At 42.6% G+C, this 27930-nt stretch overlaps 1 protein-coding gene across 4 annotated transcripts in view; it reads right to left on the bottom strand.

Annotated features, from left to right (window-relative positions):
* The window catches only part of RBM44 (RNA binding motif protein 44), a 51717-nt gene extending 24620 nt beyond the window's left edge, over positions 1-27097 (bottom strand). Inside the window, exons 1-10 of one of the 4 annotated variants that reach the window (XM_053216015.1) lie at positions 27092-27097; positions 12168-12255; positions 7855-9467; positions 7509-7567; positions 6181-6357; positions 5486-5669; positions 5369-5391; positions 5152-5236; positions 2011-2125; positions 886-1014 (exon numbers count right to left, since the gene is read on the bottom strand). In XM_053216015.1, the coding sequence (XP_053071990.1) occupies positions 886-1014; positions 2011-2125; positions 5152-5236; positions 5369-5391; positions 5486-5669; positions 6181-6357; positions 7509-7567; positions 7855-9467; positions 12168-12240 (2458 nt within the window). In that variant the 5' untranslated portion in view covers positions 12241-12255; positions 27092-27097. Of the gene's footprint in view, positions 1-885; positions 1015-2010; positions 2126-5151; positions 5237-5368; positions 5392-5485; positions 5670-6180; positions 6358-7508; positions 7568-7854; positions 9468-12167; positions 12256-22995; positions 23138-27091 lie in introns of those variants that run through there. The other 3 variants (XM_027046464.2, XM_053216013.1, XM_053216014.1) reach the window with 3 other exon arrangements.
* Between the last annotated feature and the right edge of the window lie 833 nt (positions 27098-27930).

The following is a 27930-nucleotide window of genomic DNA, read 5'->3' as shown; positions in this document are numbered from 1 at the left end:
GTGCCAAGTGATGTAGACAAAAATAACGCAAGGAAAGGAAAAAAATTAGTTGCGATACAAGTAGATGAAATAATGTCATTTATGTTAAACTGTATATGTGTATTACACATATGCATAAAGAAATGCATAAATTGATGGTAAAGTATATTAAGAGTGGTTAATGCAGGTTGGAGAACCTTCAGGTAAAATTTCCTTATATTTTATTTAAAAATATTAGTAACCATTATTTATACAAGCCAAAAGACCCCCCTAAAAACCATTGCCCTTATGTCAAATAAAAGAAAAAATCGATGAAAACATATAGGCAAAAAATAAAGGAAGGGAGCATATATCTAGAAATGACAGAATGGCAATGATCACGGGCACGAGAGGAAATTACAACTGTTATAAGCAATTAAAGACTATCTAAAGACGAAAACATTCTTGAAACGAAATAAATTACGAAAGTGAGGGAAAGCCGGCGGTTTTGATCTCTCATGCCCATTTAAGAGACAGCACTGGGTGCCTGACACAAACTGGGAAGCTGGTTCTGTCCACCACATACCCCTCCTTCTAGAAAACGTCTGCTGAGGGTCAAGGGAAAAGAGCACCCTGAAAGAGCACTGGTGTTGGCCTTGAGCGGTGGGGGAGGACGCGGACCTCTACCTGCGAACCAAATCTGGGATTTAAGCTTTTAGCAGTTTTCTGAAGGAGAAATGAACAGTTTAAACGGATTTACTTTCTAGAAAAACTGACCTCCAAATGTCCAATGTCTTATTTTTCATATTTATAAAGGGAAGCCACAACAATAAAATATTAAAAGTTTAGTCCCCAGAATAACACAAAAGATGGCTACAAGATGAGCTACATAATTCCGGATTTCTTAGTAAACCGTTAACAACCAACCTTGTGTAAACTTTGGATCCCCTTTGCCCTTCTCTATTTGATTTTCTTGTATTCCTGACAAGTCAACTCCTGTCAGGTTTTCTTTAGCATCAAACCAGTCTTCACTTACTTCTCGGTAATTTTTGCAGCCTGAGAAATTAATCAGAAGTAGCTATGAATTATGTATGATGTTAAACTCTCTGAGAAATTATCTAACAAGCTTCTTAGAATGAATCAGCATGATGACAATTATTAGTTTTAGGTAAAAATAAGTATCAGCAAAGTATAAACCAAGCATAAAGATTCTTTGAGAAGGGTTTTTCAGTAGCCCCTGAATAAAAAGTACTATTCTGAGTGATCTGCTTCCCAGTATTTATTTGCTTATTTATTACTTTTTTATTTCAGAGAAAGCGAGACTGCATGAGCAGGGGAGAGAGGGAGAAAGAGAATCTTAAGCAGGCTCCAAGCTCACCATGGAGCCCCATGTGGGGCTCGATCCCACGACCCTAGTATTATGACCTAAGCCAAAATCAAGAGTCAGATATTCAACTGACTGAGCCACCCAGGCACCCTTTAAAAAAAATTTTTTTTTTTTTAAATTTTAGACAGGGAAAAAGAGAGAGAAAGCTTGAGTGGGGGAGAGGGGCCACTTTTCCTTTAATTAACACTGATTCCCAGTTTATTGAAGGCCTTACTTTTCTGATCTTTAAGTGAAATTAAATTTTTATACACAGAATAATAGCAAACATTTAAAAAAGGGATTAAACAGTACTCTATTTCATTAAAACAGTACTCTATTTCATTAAAAACTGAATTAATGATCTTTTTGGAATGATTATAATCTTTTTCCATAGAGGGCAAAACTAAAAACAAAGTACGACTTATATAGATGCAAATTGGACAGAAGAAAGACTTTTCAGATTGGAGAACATGAAGCAGAAGATTAAGCCTGTATGATTATTTGGCGTTAAATAACCTTACAGATGTTAAGTAGACGTAACAAGAATGTATTTCACTTTCATAATCAGACTGATGACATTCAGTAAATTAAACATATTTATTTTGATTTAATGAACGGGCACTAGGAATATTTTAAACTTTATTGAGTTTTCTGGCAATGACACGGGACTACGTCTTTACACTGACCTTTTTCATCAAGTTTCAGCTGACTAAAGTCTATATCTATGTCACCATTTTTTAAGCCATCTTCCTTGGGTAAAGTATCCTGTTTAGGAGAACTATCGTCAGATAGTAAGGACATCTGAGGATTAAAATAATGAAAACAACAATAAATAAGGACCGATAGTTACTGGACACTATTCTGCAGTAGGCAGTCACCATGGGCATTGCTTGCTCCACACGATGACGAAGGCAGCATGAGCTCAACCATTTCCTTTGGCTGAGCAAATGCAAGTAAAGCAATCTGTTGCTTTACGTTGGCCACACGTAACCAGAATAAGGATGTGAAGTCTGTGTATGGCGACTAACACCATCAATGGTTAGCAAAGTGTGGCATACATACAACACTAGAAGTACTTGAGAGGCTTTTCAGAAGTATGCTAGTATTTTTCACATTAACAATTAACAGTAATATATTTAATGTGTGCTGAAATATACCTTTTATTTATAAAAAGCAGTATTTCTTTACCACGTGTAACAGCTACTCTTTACACATTATTTTATTTTATTTTTCAATATAAGAAATTTATTGTCAAATTGGTTTCCATACAACACCCAGTGCTCATCCCAACAGGTGCCCTCCTCCATACCCATCGCCCACCCCCCATCAACCCTCAGTTTGTTCTCAGTTTTTAAGAGTCTCTTATGCTTTGGCTCTCTCCCACTCTAACCTCTTTTTTTTTTTTCCCTTCCCCTCCCCCATGGGTTTCTCTTAAGTTTCTCAGGATCCACATAAGAGTGAAACCATATGGTATCGGTCTTTCTCTGTATGGCTAATTTCACTTAGCATCACACTCTCCAGTTCCATCCACGTTGCTACAAAGGGCCATATTTTATTCTTTCTCATTGCCACGTAGTACTCCATTGTGTACATAAACCACAATTTCTTTACCCATTCATCAGTTGATGGACATTTAGGCTCTTTCCATAATTTGGCTATTGTTGAGAGTGCTGCTATAAACATTGGGGTACAAGTGCCCCTATGCATCAGTAGTCCTGTATCCCTTGGGTAAATTCCTAGCAGTACTACTGCTGGGTCATAGGGTAGGTCTATGTTTAATTTTTTGAGGAACCTCCACACTGTTTTCCAGAGTAGCTGCACCAGATTGCATTCCCACCAACGGTGCAAGAGGGTTCCTGTTTCTTCACATCCTCTCCAGCATCTACAGTCTCCTGATTTGTTCATTTTGGGCACTCTGACTGGCGTTTACACATTATTTTAAAAGGAGACTCATTTAAAGAAAAATACAAAGCAAACAACATTATAGGTAATACACAGCTATGGAAAATTGTGAAGACAGTACATGAGTAGCTGAAATTTAGAAACACTATCCTACACTATACTGGTTTTCACATATAACCTGTCAATTTAATTTCATCCCAACCTATTATAATAGATACTGTCTTAAAGCCCAAACTAAGATTATAAAAATTGTTATATCTGCACCTAGTATTTTTATTTATTTTTTCTAATATATTTTTTTATTAAATATAATTTACTGTCAAACTGGTTTCCATACAACACTCAGGGCTCATCCCAACAGGTGCCCTCTTACCTGCCCATCACCCACTCTCCCCTCTCCTCCACCCCCCGTCAACCCTCCGTTTGTTCTCAGTTTTTAAGAGTCTCTTATGGTTTGCCTCCTTCCCTCTCTGTAACTTTTTTCCCCCCTTCCCCTCCCCCATGGTCTTCTGTTAAGTTTCTCAGGATCCATATGAGTGAACACATATGGTCTCTGTCTTTCTCTGCCTGACTTATTTCACTTAGCACACTACCGTCCAGTTCCAGCCGTATTGCTGCAAATGGCCAGGTTTCATTCTTTCTCACTGCCAAGTAGTATTCCGTGGTATGTATAAACCACCTCTTCTTTAGCCATTCGTCAGTTGGTGGACATTTGGGCTCTTTCCATAATCTGGCTATTGCTGAAAGTGCTGCTCTAAACGTTGGGGTACAAGTGCCCCTATGCATCAGCACTCCTGGATCCCTTGGGTACATTCCTAGCAGTGCTATTGCTGGGTCATAGGGTAGATGGAGTTTTAATTTTTTGAGGAACCTTCATGCTGTTTTCCAGAGCGGCTGCACCCGTTCTACATTCCCACCAACTGCATCTTGTATTTTTAAAGACAATACTGTTGTCCCCAAATAAGCAGGGTTATATCACTGTTCCCACTACAGTGATGAAAAAAAATCCTCCAGAACATTATATATTACTAAATTAACATGTTTTAACAAACTATGTGAGAAATGTGAGGATGTAAAAATCTGGCTGTGGATCTGTTAAGTTTGTGGATAACTGAGATTCTTCTAAACAAGCAGACAATGGAACACATCATTTGCTAAAGTAATTTGCTTTTAGTCATGTGTTAATACAGAAGTATATAACTCAATATTAAGTATTTTATTTTTGGCCTCGAAATGCATCTTTTTATTTAAGACTACTCAAATAATATAACCTCAGGGGTAAGAGCAAAAGCAGAAAACAGAAATAAACTTTAGCTTTTCTACGCCATCGCCTCACTTGACGATGGACCATAACCTGTGTTTCTGTATCACTTCACAATTTGCAGAGTGCTCTCGCACAGACTGCCATCTGACAGACAAGTCCTTAGGGGAACAAAAGAGATGGAGAAAACCTACGGAAGGCATTTAGAAACTATTTTTATCATTTCAGTCATGAAGGAATTAAACCTCTGCCTGGTCTAAAATGAAGGAGATATTACTTTACCTCCTGAGACACGGGCAACAATTTTTTAGTTTTAACCACCCTGGGTCACACTATGATGGTGGCCACACGGCCTGGTCTGCCCGATGCGGTTCAGGTTTACACCTACTGTCACAGTGAGTCGTTAACGTCACTGCCTTCCACCCTCAGAAGTCTCCTGGTTTGACGCTAAGTTATATATGGTCACCCCACTGAACATACGCTACTGACATCGGTCTGATCAGGACATGAAGTTCCTTCTAACCAGTTACGTCCCTCAAACGGTAGTACACAAAGTGAGCTGAGTGAAAAGAAAGACGCGAGAGCTTCCGAACATTGCAGTTTTCTTTGCTTAAGCCATAAAATTAAAGATTTCCCCCGATCAACTACTTTTTAAAAATCTCACTTGAGACGGAGTCTTTTTTCGGCGTGAAGGGACGTCAACATCACATGTATTTTGATTATCTAGTTCAGAATCTGCTCCTGAAAAGCTAAACAGAGAAACACTTCGTTAAGGAATCTGTCAATGTTCTGAAAAAGAACCAACAGAAAACGGAAAGTTAACCGAATGAAGCAGTTTTTAAGATCTAATGAATTCTACATTGGATGAAACCATAACTTACACGTGTGATTCCTCTTTCATTAGCTGGAAAGAGAGCAAAGGGAAGAACAATCTCTTAGTTTAAGATGTATTCGGTGTAAATGAAGTAAAATCTGAATTCTAAAACATACAAACATACCGTGAGAGCCAGAGTAGAAAAGGTCGATAGTAACTTTGATTCCACAGACAGCGGGGGCAGCTCCTCCAGCGGCCCGCCCTTGTGTATTCTGTCCTTCAAGCTCTCGTACCTAACCTTCAAGTCTCCCCAGACAGACAGTAGTGCCGATCCTAATTGCTTCTTAGCACAATTACTCCATAGGTTCCTGTTCAGAAGTTCAATTTACAAAACCACTTAGGCATAGGTCATCCACTGAACACTATTGCATTATGTTACACCCCGAGTTCGAACTCCACCAGATCTATACAGATTTTTTTTCTTCGAAATGGTTAGTAAAAGAAAAGGAACCAAAGAAGATGTTTTTCTAGGGGCGGCACGGCAACCCTCCACATACAGGCTAGAGAGGATGTGGCAGAATGTCACGCAAAACCCTCCAACTGACTTCAGCCATACTTGGGACTTTATGAAACAACAGCAACAACAAGCCGTCAGCTCTATCTTTTGGCCGGACGCCTCCTCCCAACATACGCCGCTGCCTCTCCGCGAAGTCGCAACGGATTCCTTTTGGAAGCCCACTACCCCCAGGCCAGCCGACAGAACCGGATGCGACCTCCCCCTCATTCTGCCTTTCGAAAAGAGAAACTAAGGATGCTTTCTGGTGTACATCGAAAGCTTGTGGTAAATTTCCAAGATACAGATCTACGATGAACAATCACCTGCTGAACCCCTCCCTGTTTTCCGTGACAAGCTTGTAAATGTCACTGCAGTGGCGCTGACACAGCTGGTAGTGAAGGTGCAGGAGGTGCAGCTCTGCCCTCGCGGCTCTTCGCCTCGCGTCCTCACAGCACCGGGAGGCCAAACCCCTCCCCGCCTCTTCACAAGGCGGAGATTCCCTGGAAAATAAAAGACTGGGTTAGCTCAGATTCCACACATCTTTCTCTGGGAAGACGCGCCTCTGGAACATTTTAACATTTCTTCCCTTTTCCTGCCAGGCTTCAATCAATTTCTACTATGGACGGAAAGGCCGCACGAACACAGCATAGCTTCAGAAGACAAGGATGTCAAGTCGAAGCTAAACATACTCTTTCTAAAAGTCAGAGAAGTAAAAAATTTTCCGATGTACGCTTTCTTTTACCGAAAAAGGATTCCAAAGTAAAGTATCAATTTTATTCATCCATAATCAGAAGATTTTCAACCTGAATCAAGCCTTGACCCACATTTTTTAAAGTTGCGAGCATTCTGGATGGAAACGGTTCTTAAATGTGTTCTCTCTTTCATACAGACGTGATTTACATGTTTATTAATTAAGGGTCATTTTCATAAGCAAATATTTTACTGTAAATAGATCAAAAAGCCTCAACTCACTATTATTTTTCGAACGTTAATAGTTCTTGGTTAATAATTCTTCCCTTGCTACTGGCTGTCACTTCCTGCCGTTCTCAACACCTCTGCCGTGGGAAATGAGCGCTTCCATTTAATTTTAGAGGACTGGATACCAGATTAAACTCATTAGGAGAACGAAGAATGAAGGAAGGAAAAAGTAAATGACCCCAGAGCATGACAACCAGCTTGGCTTCTGAGAGACCTCCCCTTTCCCCTCCAAACCCGCAACGTGGTTCTCCACGGATGCAGAATGAATTACACAATGAATTAAAGTCAAGATTAAAATACTCCAGTGAAAGTAGCTATTTACTTCTTCCAATGTGTGCAGGTTTTCATCGGTGCTATTTTGTTTTGGTCTATAGGGGTGGAAAATGAAAGAAAATGGAGTACTTAAATTCATGCAGATTTGGGTAGAATAAATAGAATAAGACGCCGTGAGTTTCTGAAGGAATTACTGAGACTGAATCTTAGTAAGTGAAAAGCTTTAACATTATACGTTATCCTAGTATTTATTTGTTCGAAAGCAAACGGCTGAAGCAGATGATCTCTTAAGGTCTTTTTTAGCTATTATTCTATATGGTTAAATACCTTACAAAAAAGCAAATTATTCTTCTGATTCTCTTCCCCACGTATATCTGTTAAGTTTATACATCTGACTTACCTTTCAGGATGTTTCTTTAAGTCTGTGATAGCAGATGTTTTTCTTAATTCCAGGGAATCCTGGAAAACACGTTTCAAAACTAAATTAGAAAGATATGACAAACAACATACGTCGTATCTGGAGTTCCCAACTGGTAAAACGTAAAATCCAATTTCTAACTGACTTTGCATCGATAGCTGCCGCCAAAGACGGCTAGAGTTCGGTAGCGATCTGTTCACCGTTTCCCCTCGTCCGGCATTTTCTCACAAAAGCCTCAGGAACCCCCATCATAACTTGCTCAATTATAACATACACTGCCTTCATATAAGGTCAAATAAAATCTTCTTACGAGTTACATTGGCTTTACCTTGTTTAGGAGATTTCCATTAGGCTCTGGACTGTCAACTGAGAGAGCGCTCCCCAGTGGTCCTCTGCTCATCGTCACTGGTGTGTCTTCATGAGCTCGGCCGTGTGGCCCACCTGTATTGCAGGCCACACCTCTGCGTCTCTCGCCCTGCCACTCTCCAGGCCGCCTTTTGCTCATCATGGCTATGTCTGTATTGCTTGACGTAGATACCACAGAAGGTCTCGCACTCGTTGCCCTGCTGGTTGTGAAACAAGCCCTAAAGTCAGCGCAAACGTCCACCGTCTGATGAACCGTGACTCTGTCACTTGCCGCATCCATCGCCAACTCAGGACGTGTTCCTTCTATGCTGGGAAAACGCGAGTCATTTGTGGTGCTGTCATCAGCAGCTTTTAGAGAGATCTCATCCACTGCGTCATGATCTCTGGCTGTAATCCTCGGGGTAGTAACGGAAACATCTAAGGCTGGGTTGGGGGTATTTTGTAGGCTTCTATAATGAGAATATCCACAGGGAGAAATTACTGAATCATCAACAGCAGAGGTCCAGGAAGTCTGACAATCTTGACCGGGTTGGAGTAACACCTGTAAAGCTCTGTCTTCTTGTAATGTGCTAGGATTTCCAAGGTGGTGCGACTTTTGGTGCTCAACGATTTCATTCCCACAAAAATCTTTACTTTCAATTATTTGACATTTCATTTTGCCGGTATAGGTTGTAGCTTTTAGTGCTTTCTGAGGGTTCAAGAAACTACTCTTAGATCGAGATTCCCGATTTTCAAGGGGACTGCTCCCTAGTACAATTTCATCAAATACCGTGTGGTACATGAAACTAGTCTCTTGTTCCTTACACATGTCATGCTTTGGTTCGTGATAGTCTCTTAACACAACAGAAATCTGAAACTTGGAGCCACGGGGTGCATCTTCTTGTTCATAAACATCAACTGAATCTAGAAAGATGCTAGAATCACTTGCCAACTCGACACGATTACCGTCTAGATGGCTAGCACACTCAGCTTCATAACCCGAATTTCTTAACCCAACAACCTCCAGATCAGGTGTGTTTAATGTTTTCGTTTGGTCAAAAGATACATGGGCACTTATGTGTTCTTGCTCCTCTGCACTATGATACTCCTGCTGGGAGTCCTCGTCGATCTCATGCTTCTGCTCATCTTCGGCAGTTTCTTTATAATCGTCATCTGAAATCTTGCAGGTTCTTTCCAAGCCAATAATCTTAATACCTTGATGCTCCAAAATATCAAAACACACCCCTTCTGCGTTCTGCATTTCAGAATCCAATTCTGAAGTTAAGTGAATGAGACTTTCATTCTTTCGTTCTGACTCGGAAAAATGTATGGAGTATGTTTCATTCAAGAAAGCACAGTCGGCACTGTCTTCGAACTCACTGGACTGTGAGTGAGTGCGCTCTCTGCTGGCGTCCAGGCTCCCAGGACAAGATGGCTCCAGGAAGTCCACTGTGTCAGTACTGCTCAGTTCTGTGTCATCAGCTCTTTGATCTGGTGCCAAGGAATCCCGGTCATCATCAAGAAAAGCCGATCTGGCTTCATTACAACCATTGGAAGAGAAGAACACATTTGCTTTCTTAGGATTAGAAGGTTCATCTGATTAATAAAAAAAAAAGAAGAAAATGTTGGCAGCAGTAGCATTACAAACTCTTCACACTAGAAGTGACCTCAGACACGATCTGATCAAAGCTCTTCCCAATGTAGGGGTTCTTTTTACATTGCCCATGACAAATATCCCTTATGGTTGCTGCTGTGGACTGAGTCTTGTCCCCCTCAAAACTTGAATGTTGAAGCCTTGACTCCCAGTGTGACGATAACTGGAGATGGGCCTTTGGGAGGTAATTGGGGCTACATGAGGTCATGAGGATGGGGTCCCCAGGATGGGAGACACACCAGAAAGCTCACTCTCGCCACCGTGTGAGGACACGGCAAGAAGGAGGCCATCCACAAGCCAGGAAGAGAGCCCCTGCCAGAACCTGACTAGGCTGGCACCCTGATTTTGACTTCTACCCTTCAGAACTGCAAAAAAATAAATGTGTGTTGTTCAAGCCACCCGGTCTATGGTATCTTGTTATGGTAGCTCCAGCTGACTAATAGCCAAGATTCTTCTAGAACTCTTTCAATGGCAAGGTATTTACTATTTATAAGGCAGCCACTCTGTAATCTTTGGGTGGCTCCTAATGACAGCCTCAGGCATTTTAAAAACAAAGGAAAGAAGACACAGGCACCGCACCCAAACACTCATGGCTTCCATAGGGTCACAGATAGGAAACGTACATAGGAATGTGACAGGCTGCAGAGTGCTGGCACAGTTGTATTAATGAGCAGGCAAATGCTTGAGAAGAAAGGAGAAGCAACCTTCAGAGAAAACTTTACATTTAAAAAGTGTTTCGAAACAAAATAGTTATTTTAGGCAAATCACTTTTGAAACAAAATAGACAGTTATTTTAGGCAAATCAAACTGCATGGTACAAAGTTAGCTACATGACAGAACACAGCATTTTCGGGAAACTGTAAGCCACTCTGTTTGGAGTCAAACAGCTCCATGGAAATGACAGCAGCTATGAGCAGAAGGGGGCCTTTCAGGATGTGCTCAGGAGTTTGGCTCTTATTCTAAGGCAACAGACAACTCTTGAAAGCTTCTTAAAAGGGAATGGAAGTTTGGACACCCCTGGCAACAGTAAGAACGGAGGCTTGAAGGGGGGACGGAGGCACACAGACCAAGTGTACAAGTGGGACCGAGAAGTGCCACAGCTGGCAAGGCCTGGAGGTCCACTGGGAACGGTAGATGACGGAGAGGTAATGGCTTTGAAAATTTTGTTGACTGGGGCGCCAGGGGTGGGGGACGGTGCTCAGTTAGCGTCCGACTTCGGCTCAGGACATGATCTCAGGGCTCCTGAGGTGGAGCCCCCCCCACGCCCCATCGGGCTCTGTGCTGACAGCTCAGAGTCTGGAGCCTATTTCAGATTCTCTGTCTACCTGTCTCTCTGCCCCTCCTGGACTCGCATCTGTCTCTCTCTCTCTCTCTCTCTCTCTCTCTCTCTCTCTCAAAAATAAACATTAAAAATAATTAAAAAAAATTTTGTTGACTAAGAACATAATCGGAACTATGTTTTTTATCAAGATCCAGTACACACATACATACATATGTGCATAAATGAAACAAAAAGTTTATAAAACAGTAACTACTCTATGCCTGATGTATTTTGCTATTTTCTGGTCTATTTCATATATTTCAAAAAAGCTCGTCACAATCAGCTCAACTGATTTCCTGACTGCCCACCGGGTACCCCCTGCTTGAACATCATTCTGAGATAAGGCTAAGGTTTACCACGTGGTATTACAGTTGCATGGAAAAACGTGGGGCTAGAGGGACAGGCACTTTGTGAAGAAGAGCAGGGCAAGAGCAAGGTGGGAGGGAGGAGACAACGAGGTCAGTTCCAAGCAAGCAGAGTTGAAGGTGAGGGATAAAACAGCCAGATGTGAATGTCTAGCGAACTATCATAAACACGGGGCTGGAACCCAGGCCAGCAGGGTGAGCGTCACTGTCACATTCTATGCTTTCCTGCAGGATCTGTATAGGACTTCGTTCTGCATTCTGGATACTAATCCTTTGTTTTTTAGATTTATAATATGAGTGACTTTTTCCGAGGTTACTGCTTATCTTTGAATTTTCTATAAAATCTTGTCACACCGTGGTTTTTAAGATAGTTAAATGGATGGGTCTCTTCTCTGACTTCTGGGTTTTGGCTCGCTGGCTTTCTCTACCACACGATTGCAAAAATATTCTCCTATATTTTATCTGAATTCTGTGTTCTGTGTGTGTGTGCGTCTGTGTTGAAACCACATATATTCGTAAGTACATAAAGCTCAGTCGCCCTGCTTCTTATGCTCTGGTTTCTTGTCTTCTCACATACCATTACCACAGAAAAAGAAACTCCAGGTCTGTGTGAAGACAACATCTACCACTTGGGCGGCGAGGTTGACCTGCCCGCCTCCCACTCATCCCCCTGCAGGCTACTTCCCGCCAGGAGTTCCTGAAGGCCTGGTCGGACAGAAACCCTCTCTCCTGGCTCACCTTTTCTTCCCCGCCTCTTCCCTTTACCTGAGAGCCCCTGTGTGGGCTGCCCACATTCCCCAGAAGTCACCTGGGTTTGCCAAATTAAAACCGTGCCGCATCCCACCGCCTCGCCACAAAGAAGGCTTAAAGCCATAGCACGCTGGAGAACTATCTAGCTCGATTACGTTCGGTCCCTCTCTCCACCCGCAATAAAGCCAGCTGGCCTGGCCCCTCACCTTTCCGGACGTTTCCTCCATTACTGCGGTAGGCTTTACCAGGAGCTATCTGCTTCGCTGCGGCAGCCTGCATCTCCCAAGGATTTGCCTCTAGAAGAGGTGTAAACATTGAACAGACTCGGCGTTATATTTAAAAACGCTATCAGAAAATCAAGAATTTGACAAAATGGCAATTATACAGTCAAAGATTCAAAAAGAAGAGGGCTGATAAAACTGGTAGGACATTTGAATAACTTTCATAAAAACGTGAGTTGACAGCTACAGAATAGATTCTACTATTTAAAGAGACATGACACATTCTTTTAAAATTTCCAAGAAACATTAAAGATTAAAGGCAAACAATGTATTAGGCCACCCAAAAGTTTTCATCCAAAAAAATGAGTCCTAAAGGCTACACTATGGCCCACTGATGTCAAACCTGGATCAAAAATGTTTCAAAAATGTTACAAATTGTAGATCTATTAAAACCCAATTAAATGGTATATCCATAGAATGGAACATCTTTCAGCAACAAAAGGAGCAAACCGAGGCAAGCAATCTCCTGGAGTAACCTCAAAAGCACGCCGAATGAAAGAAGTTGCCGAATGAAAGAAGGTGGACAAAGATCACACACTCACGATTCCATTTAAGTGAAGCGTATAGAAAAAGCAATTTATAGACACAGGAAGCAGATTATTGGTTGCGTGGGGCAGGGGATGGGAAGAGGAGTTAACTGTAAATGGGTATAAGGGATCTTATTGGAGGGATTAAAATGTTCTAAAGCTGATTTATGGTGTGATGACTGCACCACTTGACAGAGGTTTTAAAACTGTACTTTTGAAATGAGTAAAACAGACCTCAAAAAAGCTGTTTTTAAAAGGCACTGACAGGGGTGTCTGGGTGGCTCAGTTGGTTAAGTGTCTGATTCTTGATTTCGCCTCAAGTCATGATCTCATGGTTCGAGAGATCGAGCCCAGCGTCAGGCTCTGTGCTGACAGCGCGGAGCCTGCTCGGGATTCTCTCTCTCCCTCTCTCTCTGCCCCCTCCCCCACTCGCACACGTGCTCTCTCTCCCTGTCACAATAAACATTAAAAAAAGAAAAGTCACTGACAAGGACTCTTTGAATCCAGCTGCCACATGAGGAAGTCCAAGTTAGTCACTTAACAGGAAGATCAAGGCCCCCCAGTAGCTACATGAATGACCCCAGAAGAGACCAGCAGAAGAAATGTCCAGCTGACACACAAAATCATCTTGGGACTTCTGGCCCCTAGTTATCTTCACTGTCTATACCCCTAGAAAGCTAAGGTATCTTCCACAGAATTCTGGTGACCAGGTATTACAAAGGTTCCTGGGAAGTTTGAAGAAAAAACCTGATTTCGTTCTAATTCTCCATGAACTATTTCAATTGGTGATCCGGGACAAATCATCGAGGTTCACTTGTCCTGTGCTACAATGAGAAGACATTACAGTTGAGCTTTGAACAACACAGGGGTTAGGAGCACCGAGCCCCATGTGTAACTCTGACTCCCCCCGAACTTAACAAAAGCCCACCACTGACTGGAAGCCTTGCCAATAATCCGAACAATTGATGAACACATATTTTGTATGTTACATGTACTAAATACTGTATTCTTACCACCAATTAAGCTACAAAAGAAAAAGTTATTATGAATTTCATAAGGAAAATACACATACAGTAGAGTACCATATAGAAAAACTCTGCATATAATATAAACGGTCCCATGCAGTTCAAACACATGTTGTTCAGGGGTCAGCTGTAGAAAGCAGAAGGGCTCACTCCATGGAGACAGGCGATCTAGCTTTGAATCCTGACTTAGCTACTTACTAAGCAGTACAAACTTCAACAAGTGAAAACAAATTGGTGACAATGAGAGCACAGACTTTCTAAATACATGGGACCTGGCCAAAGTTATAACTCAAAGAACCCACAGCTTTAGATGCTCGTTATTAAGTCAAACTTAACGAACTATGATCATAAGCAGTCAACTCTAGCCTCGGTCCATACAGCAGGCAATTCTTGAGCTCAGGATCCTGAGTTCAAGCCCCACGATGGGTATGGAGCCTACTTTAAAAAAAAAAAAAAAAAAAGAGTATAGAAAAGATCTAAAGTACTTAAATCAAAAAAGAATTAGTTAAGACAAAAGCAGAAGTGACCGATTTAAAAAGAGTAAAAAATAATAACTAAAACCAAAAGCTATTCTTTGAAAAAATAAATAAATACCTGACAAATCTGAGAAAGGATTAAGTCACAATGAGAAAAGGAGCATTTTAATAAGAGATTTTAAAAAAAATTTGGGGGGCACCTGGGTGGTTCAGTCAGTTCAGTGTCAGACTCTTGGTTTCAGCTCAGGTTATGGTCTCATGGTTTGTGAGTTTGAGCCCCACATTGGGCTCCACACTGACAGTACGGAGCCTGCTTGGGATTCTCTGTCTCGTCCTCTCTGCCCCTCCCCTGCTCATTCTCTCTCTCTCTCAAATACATAAACTAAAAAAAAAAAGTTATTTTAAAAACTGAGATTGGTGGGGCTCGGGTGGCTCAGTCAGTTAGGTGTCCGACTTTGGCTCAGGCCATGATCTTGCGGTTGGTGGGTTTGAGCCCCGCGTCGGGCATGGTGCTGACAGCTCGGAGCCTGGAGCCTGCTTCGGATTCTGCGTTTCCCTCTCTCTCTGCCCCTCCCCCGCTTGCACTCTTGCTCTCTCTCGGTCTCTCTCTCTCAAAAATAAGCAAACTTTTAAAAAGTTAAAAAAAACCAGATTGCTATACACATCTCTGATGGATAAATGAAAATTTAACCAAAATAGGTAATTTTCTAGGAAAATAATTAAAAAACTTAACAGAAAAAGCTGAACAGAAAACCAGTCAGAAAAAAATTTAAAAGGCCATCAAAGATTCATCCTATATCAATTCCTATCAAGCCTACTAAATTCTTAAAAAAAATTTTTTTTTAATGTTTATTTATTTTTGAGAGAGACAGAGACAGAGCACAAGCGGGTTAGGGGCAGAGAGGGAGACACAGAAGTAGGCTCCACACCCCGCACTGAGCCCAATGTGGGGCTTGAACTCATGACCCTGAGATCAAGACCTGAGCTGAGATTAAGAGTCGGACACTCAACTGACTGAGCTACTCAGATTCCCCAAAGCCTACTAAATTCTTATTTCATCTGTATAAGCAGGAAAATTCTAGGTCAAGTGAACAAAATTCTCACCTGAATCATAAAAATAGAGTCCTGACCCCTTAATCAATTCCCAGGCTTGTGCCAGTTTACAGACCCAGAAAACCTTGAATGAAGGGGAATCTGGGTCCTCTTGAGGAAGGACCCCAAAAATACACTAACAAAAATTAAAACCGTTAATCTTTCTCCTAGCCTTTCCCAAAGGGACTTACAGCCTTTTGCTAGGCTAACTGTATATTGGAAAAAAGGAAATAATCAGACCTTTCAGGGACTACTGGCTCTGCACTGACACTGATTTTAGGAGACCCAAAATGTCACTGTGGCCCGGCCCTCCAACCAGAGTAGGGACTTACGGAGATCAGATGATCAGTGCAATTTTAGCTTGGGTCCATTTTGTAATGGGTGCACCGGGTCCCTGAACCCATCCTGTGGCTATTTGCCCAGTTTCAGAAAGCACAGTTGGCAAAGACATACTTAACAGATGGCAGAATCCTCACATTGGTTCCCTGACCTATTGAGTAAGGGCTATTACACGGTGGGAGAAGCCAAGTGGAAGGCATCAGAACTGCCTCTACCTAGGAAAAGAAATGGTAAATCAAAGCAATATCACATCCAAAGGGACTGCAGAGATGAGTGTCACCACCAAGGCCTCTAGGATTCCCAGATCCCCACTCAATTCTCATATTTGGCAGAAGACACATACATCTTGGAGATGCCAGTGCATTTATCATATGCTTAACTAGTTGGTGACTCCAACGGCAAGGGCTCAACCAAATGTGGTTTCATTGCCTGAGCAAGCTAGCACACCTTGCAGTACCTGGTTCGAAGCCACTGACCTGGCAAATGTGTTCCAGGTAGGAAGCCAGGCTACCACAGGGTTCATGCTGTATGTTTTCTTTCCTTAAGAAGTCGCAGTCCCGCACTGCCTGGAAACAGCTGTTTCGTACCCGTGGCCTAGTTTTCAAGTTGTTTTATGGCAACATGATAAATCTAGTCTGTTACTACATCATGGCCAGAATCTTCCACACGCTTGAGAGTACATTTTCTGACTACAGTACAACTAAGAATAATTAAAAGGATAATAATTTCTCAAGTATTTAGAAATTAAACAAAACACTTGTAAATAATTCATGGGCAAAAAAACCCCCATATCACAATGGAAATTAGAAAATATTTTAAACTAAATGATGAAAATACAACATATCAAACGTTGTACTGCTTAGAGGGAAATGTATAGCTTTAAGAGCTTATAACAGAAAAGAAAAAAAGTTTAAAATCAATTATCATTTAAAAATATTTATTTATCTTGAGAGAGGAAGAGAGAAAGAGAGCAGGGCAGGGGCAGAGAGAGAGGGAGAGAGAGAATCCCCAACAGGCTTGCATCAGCACAGAGCCTGACACAGGGCTCGATTTCACAAACTATGAGATCATGACCTGAGTCAAAACCAAGAGTCAGATTCTTAACCAACTGAGCCACCTAGGCACCCCTAACATCAGTTATCTGTCTTAAGAAACTAGAAAAATTAGAACAAATTAAACCCACACAAAACATTTAAGAGCAAACGCAAATTGCCAATATCATACATGATAAAGGGGACATTATAGAACCTTCAGACATTAAAACAATGGTAAATGCAATGAACAACATTATCTGATAAATTCTACAATTCAGACACATTTCCTTGAAAACTACAACCTTCCAAAACATATATAAGAAGAAATAAACAATGTGAATAGTCCCATCTCTCTCTCTTTAATATTTACTTTCGAGAGAGAGAGTGTGTGTGTGCAGGTCGGGGAGGGAAAGAAAGAGACAGGGAGACACAGAATCCAAAGCAGGCTCTGAGGTGTCAGCACAGAGCTCGACGCGGGACTCGAACTCACAAACCATGAGATCATGACCTGAGCCGAAGTAGGGCGCTTAACCGACTGAGCTACCCACACACAGCCCCCCTTTTTAAATTAATGAAGAGTCTTATATCTCAAGAAAATTAAGCATGTAATTAAAAATTTTCCCTCAAAGAAAACTCCAGATGCAGATGGTTTCATTGATGAATTCTACTCATCTACTAAGGTAGAAATAAAGGCAGAATTCAACTTTGGTAACCAAAGTCCTTTAGAAAAGCGAGGAAGAGGGAAGTCTTCCCAATATGTTTTACAGATCTAGCATAACCTTGTTACCAAGCTCTGAGGAACCTGCAAGAAAAAAATAAAAATACCAACAGCACATAGAGTCACATATCCTAAAATAACTTTTTGCAAAACAAATCCAGCAACATATAAAGGCAGTCAGTCACTGACCAAAGTTAGGGAATAAAGTAGAAAAATCACATGGTTCTCTCGGTAGATGCAGAAAAAGAATTTGATTAAACATTTGTTAAAACTCAGAACCTATTCACGGTAAAAGCTCTCAGTAAACCAAAAACAATAAGGAATTTCCTCAGTCTCATAATGGGTATCTACAGAAAACCTGAAAGAATAAAAAACCATATAAACAACATGCTTGATGGTGAAAAATTGAGTAATTTCTACCAAAAACAAAACATTTGTTCTCTTACCACTTATTTCATGTACTAGAGATATTAGCCATGTAATAAATAAAAGGCATACAGACTGGAGAGGAAAAAAAAGGTTAAACTACTTTATTCACAAACCACATGATAATGCACAGACAAAAGCCAAAAAGATATAGAAAGAAACTACTACAACTAATAAGTGAATTTAGCAAGGTTGAAAAATAAAAGGCCAGGTGCATTTCTATATTCTAGCAACAAAGATTTGGAAAATGAAAATTTTAAGAGTATCATTTACAAAAGCATCAAAAAACATGAAAAACTTACTGGTTAAATGTAATGAAAGATGCGTAAGACTTTTATGTTGAAACCTAAAAATACTACCGAGAGAAATTAAGGCAGAACTAAATAAAAGGAAAGATATACCATGTTCATGGATCAAGAAACTCAGTACTGTTAAGATCTGTTCTCTACAAATTGAACTACACACTGAACACAATTTCAATCAAAACTGCAGAAGAATTTTTTGGGGGTAGAAGTTGACAAGTTGATTAAAAACTTATATGGAAATGCAACAAACCTATAATAGCCAAAACAATTTAGAAGAAAGTTAAATGACATGTATCTCAAGACTTACTATGAAGCTACAGTATTTGCAATGTAGTATGTTAAACTAATAGATTATGAGAGTCCAGAAAGAGAGCCACTTGAGTTTTGAGAAAGGCACTAATTCAATTCAATGTGGAAAGGAAGGTCTGATGCATATTCAGTAAATGGTGCCGACACAACCAGATTTTTGAAGGGGAGAAGAAAAATACCTGGACCCCTCCTTTACATCATATATGGTAACAGAGGTGAGGTGGATCATATTTCTGAATGTAAAAATCAAACCTGTAAATTTTCTCAAGGAAATATAGGAGAATACATTCATGACTTTGGGGTAGGCAAAGATTTCTTAGAATATTCTTAGAATACAAAAGGTATTAACTAAAAAGGTGTTAATTTGAACTTCCACAAAATTTCAAAACTGCTGCTCATCAAAAGACACCACTAAAACAGTGACAGGACAAGACAAAGACTGGGAGAAAATATTTACAATTTACATATCCAACAGAGGACTGTTACCCAGATTATGTAAAGAACACACACAAATCGAATTTTAAAAAAAGCCTCACTTGGACATTACTTCACATACATAACATAAGGCATACGGAATGTTCTTAAATGTATGAGAAAGTGCTCAACATCATTAGTCATCAGGGAAGTGCAAATTTAAACCACTAACATACCATTTCACACTCACTAGAATGGCAAAAAAGAAAAAAAAAGAACAGATTAACACCAAATATTGGTGAGGGTGCAGGCAAACAGGAATTCATAACAACACTGCTAGAGGGAATGCAAATTGTTAAAACTATTTTGAAAAACTGTTTGGAAGTTTCTAATGATGTCAAACATATACCTACCCTCTTACCAGTAAGTTCCATACCAGTTTCAGGAATGTATACCCTTCTCTAGAGAATCATTCTTAAATAAAAATTCAATATAAAAAAATAAATAAAATAAAAAATAATTAATATTGAATAAATGTAAAAAATTACACAATGCAATAACGACTGAATTTGTTTGTTAAGTCATATGCTAAGTGTTGAGGATACACAGTTGATTAGTCTCCACCCTTGTGAAACATGATAGACACATAACAAGTGATTTCCAAACATGGGATGGGAGAATGGAGAGGGAGCACATAAATTTTATTATAGGGTCCCTTTTCTCAAACTTGCCCAATATGAGAATCACTTGGGACACTTTTTAAAAATACACATTCCACAGCTTAATTGGGGCCAGGAAATAATACTCTAGGAAATTTCTATACTCCAGAGATTCGGAAAGACACAAATTGCTATGTGTGACATAAAATGACCTGCCCTAGTCTTAGGGTAGGGAAGGCCTTCCTGAGGAATTGTCATTGTCATTTAAACTAAGATCTGAAAGACATGCAAATAGGAGTCTGCTATCATAGTGACTACTATATCAATTTAATATTGATTTTGACATAAAGGATGTAATGTCACACACACAAACACATTTGGAAATTTTAAAACTGACAGTTGTATTTAAAAAGCAATAAAAACTAATATTCTAGCCTAGTAAGAGAAATATAACCTATATCTACTTTGGATTTCACAGATAATGAAGTCGACAATATAGCATGGTTGCATTGATAAAGGTAACGGAAATCTTATAAAGAAAGTGACATCTAAGCTAAATCATAAAGGTCACATAGGGGCTAACCACTAAGAAAGAGCATCTCAAAGGGAAAAGAGCATCTCGAGTTAAAAAAACAAATATGGGATGGCCCCCAGGTAAAGAGGGGTAAAAAGAGGAGACAAGATGATATATTTAATATGTATCAAAGTGAACTCATCATCATTGATGGTACACTCACTCAACTAGGAACCAAGGAGAAGGAATAATTTTATATTAATTTTCTTTTGGATGGGAAGCCATGGGAGATGATGAGTTCACTTTATACATAGTAAGTTCTAAGTGCCTGTAACATGTACAAACTGAAATAGATATACATTTGTGAAGCTTACAGATAATCTGGGCTGGAAGTATTCAACGTCTAATTTCATGTTTCAGAAATTCTTTTTTATCTAGTAACAGAAAAAAATTGGCCTAATACCGTTTAGTAGCCTTTTATTATTTTTACTGCCTTAACACTGGCTCATGGTTGTTAACCTTTGGGGTTATGGAATTTCCAAAGATTTGATAAAAATCACACACTTAACTTCCCTGAGAAAATGCACATACACACACATATAATTTAAAGGATTTATGGACTTTATACCACATCTAAAAATTCCTAGTAACTCCTGGCTTACAGGATTTTACTTAAGTCAGTAAAGATCCTACTCTAGGAATTCCAGGTAAATATTTAAAATAAAGAGTAAGATGAACAGAAAGCTAGCTTATCAAAATAACTGACATTACAATACATCAGTGGTTTCTTATTTTTTGCGCTCAGAAAGTCTTCACATTCTTAAAAAGTATTGAGAACCTCAAGGAGTATTTGTTTATGTGGACAGTATCTATTAATACTTATCACATTAGAATTAAAATAGAAAAATTTTCAATATTTATTAACACTAACAAACCCAATACTTAGCATAAGTAACATTTTAAATGTAAAAATGTGTATTTTCAAATATATTAGTAAGAAGAGCATTAACATTTTGCAAATCTCTTTAATATCTGTTTTAGCGAGCTGGGATCTCATTCATATCTGACTCTGCATTCAAATCTGCATTCAATGTGTTGCAGGCTTCATTCTTTTTTTTTTTAATTTATTTTTTTAATTTACATCCAAGACAGCATATAGTGCAACAATGACTTCAGTAGTAGATTCCTTAACGCCCCTTACCAATTTAGCCCATTCCCCTCCCACAAGGGGGAAGGGTTTGTTTGTTCCAATAACCCTGTTTGTTCTCCATATTTAAGAGTCTCTTGTGTTTTGTCCCCCTCCCTATTTTTATATTATTTTTGCTTCCCTTCCCTTATGTTCATCAGTTTCGTATCTTAAAGTCCTCATATGAGTGAAGTCATATGACATCTGTCTTTCTCTGACTAATTTCGCTTAGCAAAATTCCCTCCAGTTCCATCCACGTAGTTGCAAATGGCAAGATTTCATTCTTCTTGATTGTGCAGGCTTCATTCTTAAATGTGAACAGATGCCCAACGTCAAAAACTTTGACAAAAAGAAATATTTGAGTACAACAAAAACACTTGTAAATCATTATATCTGATAAGGGTCTACTACCCATAATATATAAAGAACTCTTAGAACTCAGCAACAAAAAGCCAGCCCAATTTTTAAAATAAGAAAAAGGTTTGAGTAAACAATCCTCCAAAGATGTACAAATGGCCAATAAACACATGAAAAGATTCTCAATATAGCAGTATTAGGGAAATGCAAATCAAGATACTTTATATCCTCTAGGATGGCTATATTATCATTTTTTAAAGCACACACAGAAAATAAGTGTTGGCAAGGGTTTGCAGGAACTGGAAGCCTCAAATATTGTTGGTGAGAATGTAAAATGGTGCTGCCAGCTTGAAAAACAACCTGGCAGTTCCTAAGTAAGTTAAATACATGACCACGTGACCCAGCAATTCCACTCCTAGGTATGTACCCATCTTTATTGTGTCCTCCCAGTTCTCATTTCCCAAACGATTCCCTCCTGTGTTTTCAATCCCAGAACCAAGCCAGAACCACAGGACTCTCCCCTGACACCTCCTTCATCCCTACCAGGTCTTGTCACTTTTGACATCCGACACAGCATCAAGCGCCAACAGACTCCCACACGGACGGCGGCAATAATCTTTCCAAAATGCAAATCTGATCGGCTCAACCTATTGCTTACAACTCAGCAACAGATGGTTGTTGTTCTTTGTATGAATAAGGACTAAAACTCTGTAGGATCTCCCGAGAGACCCTCCAAGGGCCTGGGCTCTGCGTTAACATTGGCACCTTGGTTCCAGACACACCAGCCTCCTTCCTGGCACAGGTCCGCCACGTGCATTCCGCGGCCCGCCGCATCCCCCTCCCGGCCGGCCACCCGGAACTCCCGCTCCTGCTTGACCTTCGGGTCCCACCCTAAACGTCCGTTCCGCGGGGTCCCTTCCCCGCCGCCCCACGCGGTCCCGGAAACCGCTGCCAGGCCGGCAAACACCCCACACTTCCGGGGGACTGGTGTCCACCGCCTGTCTCCCTGTCCGGACGCGCCTGCCTGCTGCGAGGGCTCCTCGAGCACGTGTCACAACGACGCACATACGGGTGGCTGTCCACCTGCTCGTGGAAAGTAACCGCACCTGTGCGATAGGTCCGGTAACTTCACTCCAGGCCAGGTTTTGGGGTGCAAGTGCGCCTCGACGCTGGTGAAGCGAGGCTGGGGGCCACGCCCAGGGCTGAATGTAAACGTACCAAATTGGGGGATTCTGGAACGCCCGGGCCACCCAGGAACGCGCAAACCCGGGGCCTTGGCGGCCGACCCGAGCCCGGCCCCACCCGCCCCCCGCCCGGCCTCCTGCCCTGGGGCCCGCGGAGGAGCCGCCGCCGGGGACGCCCTCCTTCACACCTCCCGGCCATCAGCAGCGGAGGGACCTCGCCACCACGCCCGACCACCTCTGGACTTCGCTGCTGCGGACCCCCAGGTCCCGGGCCTGTGCCCCGTGTCCACGCCCAGCGCACCTCGGAACCGCGTCGCCGTCGCCGCTGCTGCCGCCGCGCGAGAACGCGACCTCAGCCTCGACTCCAGGCAAAGCCCGCACGGCGTGCTGCCGCGAAGCCTGTCGGGTAACGGACGCCGGCGGCCCGCCCACCGCCCGGCGGGGGCTCCCATTGGTTGACGCTGGAAGGGGCGGCGCCGTGATTGGCCCGGAATGTGGGCGGGGAGGCGGGAACAAGGCAGCCGGCTGGCTGTGTGCCAAGGCGAGCGCGGGAGGCGACTGTGGTGCGAACGGAACCCTTCCCTGCGGTGCGGCCCCAGACCGTGGTGTGTACGATATTGTCTGCACCGGCCCAGCCGCTCCCTGTGCGGGCCCAGAGCCCGCGGAGTCCTCCGCCGGCAGTGGCGGGAGAGCCCCCGGTGCCAGCGGTGGTCAGGCAGCCCTCCCCGACAGGTGTCTCTTCCTGCGCCTGGCACGCCGCCGCCCTCGGGCAGTCAGCTAGGGTATCCCCACCAGGAGGGGCCTGGGTGAGATGCGCAACATTGAAGGGAGCACCAAAACCCAGTCATCAAGACCCCATTTCAACACAGTCCTTTAAGGAAATCAAAATCCCAAGTAGTGGAAAATCCCAAGTATGGTTCTGCAAGGCACAGCTATCCCGTCTTTAAAATGGGCATATTTTTTTCATCCCTTGTGAATTTTTTGGCATTAACTTTTTTTAGGTTTATTTATTTTGAGAGAGGGAACCAGAGGGGAAGGGGCAGAGAGAGAGAGGATCCGAAGCAGGCTCTGCGCTGACACCAGGGAGCCGGATGAGGGGCGCGGACTCACAAACCGTGAGATAACAACCTGAGCCAAAAGTCAGATGCTTAACGGACTTGGCCACCCAGGCGCCCCTTTTGGCATTAATTTTGATTTTTACTCGAATCATTATGTTTTGAATTTATTTTTTTTAAGCGTTTATTTGAGAGAGAGAGAAAGTGCAAGCGTGGGGGGAAGCAGAGAGAGAGCGAGGGAATCCCAAGTGGGCTCCACACTGTGAGCTTGGAGTCTCGTGTGGGGCTGGAACCCACAAACCCTGAGATCAGGACCTGAGCCGAAATCAGATGCTTAACCAACTCAGCCCCATCCAGCACCTGTCTTTATTATTTTTTTTAAGACTGTTTCTTTTCTTTCTTTTTTTTTTTAATTTTTAAATTTTTTAAATTTAAATTTAACTTGAACTTACAAACTGCCGAGATCATGACCTGAGCCCAAACCAAGAGTCAGAGGCCTAACCGACTGAGCCACCCAGGCGCCCCAGACTATTTTTTTTCTTAAAGATTTTATTTTGAAATAATGTTTACCCCCAACATGGGGCTTGAATGTATGACCCAGAGATCAAGAGTCTCATGCTGTATAGACTGAACCAGCTAGGCGCCCCTAAACTTGTTTAAAATCATTTAAGATTGTGGGGGTGCCTGGGTGGCTAAGTCGGTTGAGCGTCTGACTTTGGGCTCAGGTCATGATCTCATGGTTCATGGGTTTGAGCCCTGCGTCCGGCTCTGTGCTGATAGCTCAGAGTCTGGAACCTGCTTTGGATTCTGTGTGTCCTTGCTCTCTGCCCTTCCTCCATTCGTGCTCTGTCTTTCTCTTTCTTGAAAATAAACAAACATTAAAAAAAAAAAAAACAGGGGCGCCTGGGTGGCGCAGTCGGTTAAGCGTCCGACTTCAGCCAGGTCACAATCTCGCGGTCCCTGAGTTCGAGCCCTGCGTCAGGCTCTGGGCTGATGGCTCGGAGCCTGGAGCCTGTTTCCGATTCTGTCTCCCTCTCTCTCTGCCCCTCCCCTGTTCATGCTCTGTCTCTCTCTGTCCCAAAAATAAAATAAAAAAACGTTGAAAAAAAAATTAAAAAAAAAACACATTTAAGACTGTGCTAAAAGCTTATCTTTGTTTATTATTTATGGGGGGGGAGGGGAGGAGGGGGGAGGGACTGAAAGAGGGAGAGACAATCCCAAGCAGGCTCCACATTGTGAGTGCAGAGCCAGACTCGGGGCTCCAGCCCACCACCCTGAGATCACGACCTGAGCCGAAATCAAGAGTCCCGCGCTTAACTGACTGAGCCACCCAAGTGCCCCAAAGACTTAGTTTTCTGACATCATCTCCACATTTCCCACCAGCCCTGGGGCAGTGGGATCCTTGCTTCTCTTCATCAGAGTTCTGGGAGCCTTAGAGTCTAGCCTCGGCCAACACCTCCTCTGCCCGGCAGCTCTAACGGGTCTGGACTCACATCATTGACTTGGGGCTTAAACTGTTGTGATGTGAAGTTTCCCATTTTATGGAATCCATCAATCTCTTTGTGATTTATTGCTGTCATTTTTCCCCCCACCCCATTCCGAGTTCAGAATGATGACTATTTACACAACAGTTTCCTCTTGCCTTTTATGATTTGATTTTTTACATTTAATTTCTCCCTTCTGACTTTCATTAAATGTTTTAGCATTGTGAAAGTTACTTGTGTCCGTGGAGAAAACGCAGAACAGTGTGGAGAGGAAAATAGAAATCCTGCGTCATCTTCTCACAGGGCCTCACTTTAGAAGTTTTGGGGGTGCTGTACGGAGACACCGCTGAGATCCTCTCCCACGCCCCCCTTCAGTGCCCTTATGCTTGCTCACCCGAGCTGTCAACACCTCATGCCACAAACACCTACTGACGTCCTGCTGGGTACCAGGCAGGCTGAGGAGTATAGAGCCTGAGACAGTGCATCTGAGAGGACACACTCTCTAGCTGATGGCACAGAGAATTCGTCGTGGGGTGGGATGTGTGGAGCAGACTTGAGATTCAGGACAGTGGCGCGGAGCCTCAGTGGCACGGAGCCACAGCCGGGGGGTCCTCCGGGAATGCATCCAGTGCCCTGAGCCAGGCTGGCTGTGCCCTCGAGGGGACCTGTCTGTCTTTGCACCTTTGTAATATCTGTAGCACCTGGTGGAGGCTACTCGCTGACCCCACAGGGGCTTTTATCAAAGTTATCTAAGCTGGTGGTATTTATTTTTTTTTAACTTCCATATGACTATTAGAACAACTGTGAGATTCACACCCCCTTCCCCCAAAAAAGAAAAAACTCAAAGCGATTTTCCTAAGAAACGTATTAAGTCTCTATATTTGGGAGAAAGTTAACAATCTTTATGCTATTTATTCTTACTATACATCTCCATAGTGTTTCATGCTGTATATCTCATAGCAGAACGCACAGATTTCCTCTAATACAGGTTCCTAGGTATTGAAAGCTCCTTCTGGAAACTTTTTCTTGTCTTGATTTGGCTCTTTGAGTCATTTGTGCGGCTGCAGGCACCTTTGCTGAGATGAGGACTGGCCGTTTTTGCCCAGCTAAATCAGATTTTTCCCACATATTTTGTTTTCGCATTGATGTATTCACGGGTGCATTCTCCCGTGTTTTACTTTGCTAAATCTTTTTTTTTTTTTTAATTTTTTTTTAACGTTTATTTATTTTTGAGACAGAGAGAGACAAAGCATGAACGGGGGAGGGTCAGGGAGAGAGAGGGAGACACAGAATCTGAAACAGGCTCCGAGCGGTCAGCACAGAGCCCGACACGGGGCTCGAACTCACGGACCGTGAGATCATGACCTGAGCTGAAGTCGGCCGCTTAACCGACTGAGCCACCAAGGTGCCCCTACTTTGCTAAATCTTAACTGTGCTGACTCTTGGGAAATGCTTTTCTGGGTCTGACCTTTTGTTTTATATTAGGTATGCAGAAGCCAGACTTTTTTTTTTTTTTTTTTTTTTTTACCCCACAGACTGGGAGGAGGGAGCGATGATTGTTTTGTTCTTTTTATGTTCCTTTTTCAAATTAGAACTAGGTTTTAAAAATTTTTTTTTCACACTTATTTTTGAGAGACAGAGATGGAGCATGAGCGGGGGAGGGGCAGAGAGCGAGGGAGACACAGAATCCGAAGCAGGCTCCAGGCTCCGAGCTGTCAGCACAGAGCCCGACGCGGGGCTCGAACCCAGGAACCGTGAGATCGTGACCTGAGCTGAAGTCGGGCGCTCGACCGACTGAGCCACCCGGGCGCCCCTAGAACTAGGTTTTTAAGATTAATAAATGAAAATGTCTCGGTGTGGGAACATTAGACCACACGATCTTCAGCCCCACTTAGTAAAATCACGGTGGGTGAGGAATTACTGCTCTACAGAATTCCAGGCTTGGTGAGGCAGGTGAGAAACCCCCGGCAGGCCAGAGCCAAGAAGCCAAGGCAGCTTTGCCCTGGGGTAGCTTACAAGACAAGCTCAGGCAGAAACTCTCAGCACCCCAGCATTGGGGATGGGGCAACATTTCATTCAAAGCGGAAGAGAGCCAGACAGGGGTGCGGTCTTCAAAACGCAGAGCTCAAGGGGGAGTGAGGGGGGTGGACTCCATGTGTGCTCATGGCAGTGGTGATGGGCCAGAAGGCTAGCGGTGAGGGGCAAACACGAACCTCAAGATCCCTCCCCCCTTATCTTGGCACCCACATCTAAATACAGAATACGTGCCTCTTGAGATTTAGGGAGTTCTTTTAGCGTTCTTGGAACCAAGGCCAAGGTGGGCGCCCCCCCCCCCCCAAAACACCAAGCGATTTTTGGACACAGCAGGCATGAACTGAATTCTAACATGATCTACTGGAGATAGCATCAGCTTCCACAGGTAAAGGGTTTAGTCCTACAAGGCTCTCCCCGCCACCCCACCCCCCACAGGCTGTCACCTGTGCTTCTGACCAACCGGCTACAGATTGGAGGCTCCAGTGGCCTCCTCTTTAGGTTCAGTTAATTTGCTGGGGGGTGCTCACACGGCTCACAGGACCCAGAGAAA

The sequence above is a fragment of the Acinonyx jubatus genome, chromosome C1, assembly GCF_027475565.1.
Source record: "Acinonyx jubatus isolate Ajub_Pintada_27869175 chromosome C1, VMU_Ajub_asm_v1.0, whole genome shotgun sequence".
In the NCBI taxonomy this organism is placed as follows: domain Eukaryota; kingdom Metazoa; phylum Chordata; class Mammalia; order Carnivora; family Felidae; genus Acinonyx; species Acinonyx jubatus.
Note: the sequence above shows the minus strand (reverse complement) of the source record. Positions and strands in the feature narration are given on the sequence as shown.